This window comes from Odontesthes bonariensis, chromosome 20 (assembly GCF_027942865.1).
Source record: "Odontesthes bonariensis isolate fOdoBon6 chromosome 20, fOdoBon6.hap1, whole genome shotgun sequence".
NCBI classification, from domain to species: Eukaryota; Metazoa; Chordata; class Actinopteri; order Atheriniformes; family Atherinopsidae; genus Odontesthes; species Odontesthes bonariensis.
In genome coordinates, this window is record NC_134525.1 from 24,437,021 (window position 1) to 24,442,723 (window position 5,703).

General features: G+C 45.9%; 1 protein-coding gene across 1 annotated transcript; it reads left to right on the forward strand.

Annotated features, from left to right (window-relative positions):
• Positions 1-2,624: 2,624 nt before the first annotated feature.
• Positions 2,625-5,292, forward strand: fzd8a (frizzled class receptor 8a). Its single transcript, XM_075452070.1, has one exon. It carries the CDS (start codon positions 3,020-3,022, stop codon positions 4,763-4,765), a length of 1,746 nt encoding a protein of 581 aa, XP_075308185.1. The 5' UTR covers positions 2,625-3,019; the 3' UTR covers positions 4,766-5,292.
• The last annotated feature ends 411 nt before the right edge of the window (positions 5,293-5,703 follow it).

The window sequence follows — 5,703 nt, forward strand, 5'->3', positions numbered from 1 at the left end:
TTTACAAGATAAAGTGACATTAGCATATCTCTGTCTCACCATCTTTGAGGTAAGTCCAGTATCTGGCAAGCAGTCACACTTGTGGGCTTCTTTTCTTTCGACAGCAGCACTTGATTCTGACAGACAGCAAGGGGCTTTAAACTGAACACATTAACTTTGGATCTTGACATGATTGTGTGGATTTCATTCATTGGTCACAGAGTGTTTCTTTAAGGCCTTGGTTTTGGGGAGATATTTTCTCACAGCATGCAGTGGAGCTTTGTAAACAGGAGATGAGTGCACTTCCTCGGAGTAAATCATTATCTGCGTGCAGAACAGACTCTACGCCCTGTGTTAGCCATATCTATCCTCCTTCCATAGCCCTCCCACACTGTGACCAGTACCTTACCCTCACTCCCTTTTTTATTATGTGTCCTTTTTCACACATCTCAAATTTCCGTGTTTATTATTGGGAAAATATCCCACCATCCATCCTGTGCACAAACACACACTCGCATACCTCTGTGGCGCTGGCAAGTCCAACTCTGGTTTCCTAATCAAAAGCAAACAACCATTAAGAAAGCTCCTTCCTTGTTATCTTATGCAAGTCACTTGATTAATCTGTGTTCTCCAGTTTAAAAAAAAAAAAAAAAAAGACTGCCTCACATGATAAAGACCTGGCTCTACTCCAAACACAATACCAAAAATCTTCAATTCCACCATACCTGACCTCAACACAGAGTGTTGTATTATGTTTAGATGTGTGGAAAAAATGGAAGAAAGCCACTGTTTTCTCACCCTGAGCTCGCATCGTTGGACCACAAATTTACATTTTAGCGCTCGAGCTCTTGAGGAGTTTTCTGTGTGTGCGAGCATGCAGGCATGTACACAGTGGAGAACAAAACTTCTACTTAAATACACATCTCTCTTGTTGTTCAAACTAAGATCTGGTTTCCGAACAGATGCGCTGATCACATGTCTAGCCTTGCCTTTTCTTATTTCATCAGATAATGATAGCAATGAACCAACAATCCAATTTCAATTACAACATCTGTCGAGTGGATCTGAGCATAAAAACATTTCTCTAATATCAAAGACAACATTATCCTGTGCAGCATATTGGAATAATGTCTGAATAAGGTAAGTCAAACTTCTGAGAGACAATTACAAATAATTACTTTTTATATTGCGTGCAATGTTTGGAGAGAGCACGTCTTAGCCCTTGCAGCAAATTCTGCTCTTGGGAGAAAAAGCTTTTGTGCTTTTGCAGAGAGACAAGTAGATGAGTGAAGAGGAAAACACCAAAAAGTGGGTATCATTAGAAAGTGCTCATGAGATATCAAAAACAAAAGTGCATAATGTGCAGCAGAACATCTTCTAAACTAAGTTTCCATTTGTATTTCTTTACGGAATTTTGTTTTCTGCTTATATGTGTGACAACTACAGCTGGTGGAGTCTTTGGGCAGATTGAAATGTAGCAATACATGACATCTTGAGCTCAGCGGGTGTGTGTGAAATTGGATTATCTCTGAATATGCCTCTTTCTGAAGTGTTATGAACCAAAAAGTATACAAAAACAAAGTACAGCTCATTTTTACTTGAGTAAATGTAGTTTTTACAAGTGACTGAAAAATCGAATGTGTTTTTAAACCCGACAGGAATCCATAAAGTCTGATCATGTGTGTGTGTGTGTGTGTGTGTGTGTGTGTGTGTGTGTGTGTGTGTGTGTGTGTGTGTGTGTGTGTGTGTGTGTGTGTGTGTGCGTGTGTGTATGTAAATGCTACACAGTTATTTCAGGCATTTTGTACTTTGTAAATCCGTTCAGGAAGTTGTCTACACACCAAATTCAATGAATGCACACTCCACAGAAAGATTTTACAGCCAAGTTACAGGAAATTTTTCAGAACCTAAATTGTGGGAGGAAAAAGCATTTACTGTCACGTCACTGAGATCCAAGTCAGACTCCGCCGGCATGTTAACACTTATGGGGGCTTTGCCATCCTTTCAGTGCGGCTTGGTCTTTGCCTCGCGCAATTACGCCTCCCGCGGAGCTCTGTGCAGGCGTTAAACGAAACATTAGCACCTCATTTGAAATATAAAACAGTGTTTCAAGAGGACAGACAGCTCCCTGGGCAGCCTTATCATGCGCAAATTAGCCAATTTACCAAACTGGCCCCAGTCTTACAGAAACAGTAATCTGTTTGGTGTATGTTAAGTGAAGTTACATTTTTACTTAAGTTGATTATGATAAGAAATGTAAGTTAATATTCCTTTTTTTATTGCTGCTGTTAGTAGAACTGTTATAACAGCTGATTTGATACCACGCAGAAAATCGTATAACACAAAGTATAATCTTAACATGTGTGTTTTTAAAAATGTTAGTGATTAATTTGTCTCGTGACGTAATTGATCGATCAGAAAGGATCATTAATAAGTGAATATTTTCTTCCTCCACGCAGCCATCCTGGACTTTTGAGCCGCACAAACTGTCAACAATTGTATGATCATGATCCATATAAGTAAACATTGATTGACTGGCGGGGAAGCACCGCCTCTGCCGCTCTGTGATTGGAGGAGCGGCACCGGGGGTGTCTCCGGCCAGGCTCCAGTATATATGAGCACCCCTTGGCCGACAGGCTGATGATTTGTATGGGAACCAGGATTGAGATAGGACGAACGGAGTGAATGTAGTCGTTGTGTTTTGAAGGAAGAAAGGAGGCCCACATTTTTCTGTTTGCATCGATCGGACAGCCGCGTCTGGGTTTTTTTGTTAACAGACTGTCTAAGGATACTAAGAGAGCTTCCACAAAAAGAGCTAAATTATCCTCTCAGCCATCTTTATTGCCTTTCGCCGCCCTGAAGGCTGTTTTCTCTCCTGCTCCTCCTCAACTCAAAGTAAACACGGCTTGCACGTTACGTGCAACTCCGTGCAACATCCCGAGAGAGGCGAGATGGGCTCGGTGCGCAACATCTAACCGGACTGGGGGGTTTGTATCTGTTAGTACCAGAGCAGTAGTGGGGGGCACGAGTCGCCGGAGACATGGACCTGTTTGGGATTTACTTGCTCCTCTCAGTTGCTCTCCTGCCCCGGTCCAGCTGCACCACAGCCAAGGAGATCACCTGCCAGGAGATAGCCGTGCCCCTGTGCAAGGGGATCGGCTACAACTACACCTACATGCCTAACCAGTTTAACCACGACACGCAGGACGAGGCGGGACTGGAGGTGCACCAGTTCTGGCCTCTGGTTGAGATCCAGTGTTCGCCGGACCTGAAGTTCTTCCTGTGCAGCATGTACACCCCGATCTGCCTGGAGGACTACAAAAAACCTCTGCCTCCGTGCCGGAGTGTGTGCGAGAGAGCTCGGGCTGGCTGCGCGCCCCTCATGAGGCAGTACGGCTTCCCCTGGCCGGACAGAATGAAGTGTGACCTGCTGCCTGCCCAGGGAAACCCGGACACTCTGTGCATGGACTACAACAGGACCGACTCCACCACGGTTTCCCCTGTGCTTTCAAAACCCACCAACCATCCCGGGAAAGGTTACAACCCGCCTAAGAATAAGCCTGCCAGACCCGGCTCGCCTGGAAAATACAAGCCGCCTGCTGCCCCCTGTGAGCCGGGGTGTAAGTGTTTGGAGCCCATGGTACAGGTGAACACGGACCGTCACCCGCTGTACAACCGCGTCAAGACTGGACAGATCGCCAACTGCGCCATGCCGTGCCACAACCCCTATTTTACGCACGACGAGAGAGCGTTCACTGCGTTTTGGATTGGACTTTGGTCCGTGTTGTGCTTCGTCTCAACTTTTGCCACCGTCGCCACTTTCCTCATCGACATGGAGCGCTTTAAGTATCCAGAAAGACCTATCATCTTTCTATCAGCTTGCTATATGTTTGTTTCAATCGGCTACATTGTCAGACTGATCGCCGGACACGAGAAAGTTGCGTGCAACAGGGAGTTCGACCTGGAGCACATCCACTACGAGACCACCGGTCCCGCACTCTGCACCGTCGTCTTCCTCCTTATTTACTTTTTCGGCATGGCCAGCTCCATCTGGTGGGTCATCCTGTCACTGACCTGGTTCCTCGCAGCCGGGATGAAGTGGGGCAACGAAGCGATCGCCAGCTACTCCCAGTACTTCCACCTGGCCGCCTGGCTCATCCCGAGCATGAAATCCATCGCGGTGCTGGCGCTCAGTTCCGTCGATGGTGACTCTGTGGCCGGCATCTGCTACGTGGGGAACCAGAACTTGGACAATCTGCGGGGCTTTGTCCTCGCCCCTTTGGTGATTTATTTATTCATCGGCACTATGTTTCTCCTGGCCGGGTTTGTGTCGCTGTTCAGGATTCGCAGTGTCATCAAGCAAGGTGGCACAAAAACGGACAAACTGGAAAAGCTGATGATCAGAATTGGCATTTTCACAGTGCTCTACACAGTGCCGGCAACTATAATAGTCGCTTGTTACTTTTATGAGCAGCACAACAGGCAGAGCTGGGAGATCACACACAACTGCTCCAACTGTTTATTAGAGCGGGACCGCAGGAGCCCGGACTATGCAGTTTTTATGTTGAAGTACTTCATGTGCCTTCTTGTGGGCATCACGTCCGGAGTGTGGATCTGGTCGGGGAAAACTTTGGACTCTTGGAGGACTTTCTGCACCAGGTGCTGCTGGGGCAGTAAAGGCACCAGCGGCTCCATGTACAGCGACGTGAGCACCGGGCTGACGTGGAGGTCGGGCACGGCCAGCTCCATGTCTTGCCCCAAGCAGATGCCATTGTCCCAGGTTTGAATGGGGGGGAATAAAAGCAGCTTATAAGGACTGCTAATTGTTTGGGAGATAACCCATCGCACCACGTATCGAGCAATTTGCATTGTAATGAACTGCTGCTGAGGTGCCCCCCCACAAACACCTCTGTGGGTTGAAACAATGTACCTGGCATTCACACAAGTTAATTCCCTTTCTGTTTAAATGTATTAGAGGTACAGACTGAGCAAACTGGGCATTACATGCTGAAAGCAGAGAAGACAGTTTCGTTTGCTACCCCTCACAAAGAGAGCATTTTGGGATTTTACTACTATTTTATCTTATCTGTGCCAGATGACATAGTATGATTCATCACAGCAAGGGTGGTTTAAATTAAGCCTTAATAGTGCCCGAGTATTTTACGGGTCGGTCATTTTGTAATTTCAAATGTATTTATATAAAACTTATGTAAAACTTGTACATTTGTGCATAAAAGAGAACTTTATAAGATATTGTGAATTTGTACAAAGTGTAGATGTCTCTTTTTGTGAGAAAGCAAATATGACCTTTATTTTGACAATAAAACATTTGATAAATCTGAAAATCAGTGTAACTTTGCAATGTTTTCTCATGCACGGGAGGCTTTTCTGTGTCCCAGCCTGAGCGGGCATATTTTGTGGCTCCTTGTGGTCGCCGCGCTGGGGACGGCGTTTGAGAGCCCCGGCTAAAAAGGAAGCCCTTTTAACCATCAGAGGCCGGTAATTAGAGGCAGGGGTTGAGTTGGAGCATCTCCATAATTGTTCGAGTCCTCTTCAGATGCTTGCCGAAGCCTGCTTTCTTAATTTAGTAAAAGAGGGAGTGGGTGAATGGGGGGGATATAAATGCAGGGAACAGACCCTTTTCATCTGCGGGAACTTTGATCTTTCTTTTTTAACAGCCGAGAATAAAGGTGGTGTTTATTAGGAGTGTCTGTCAGATGTGCC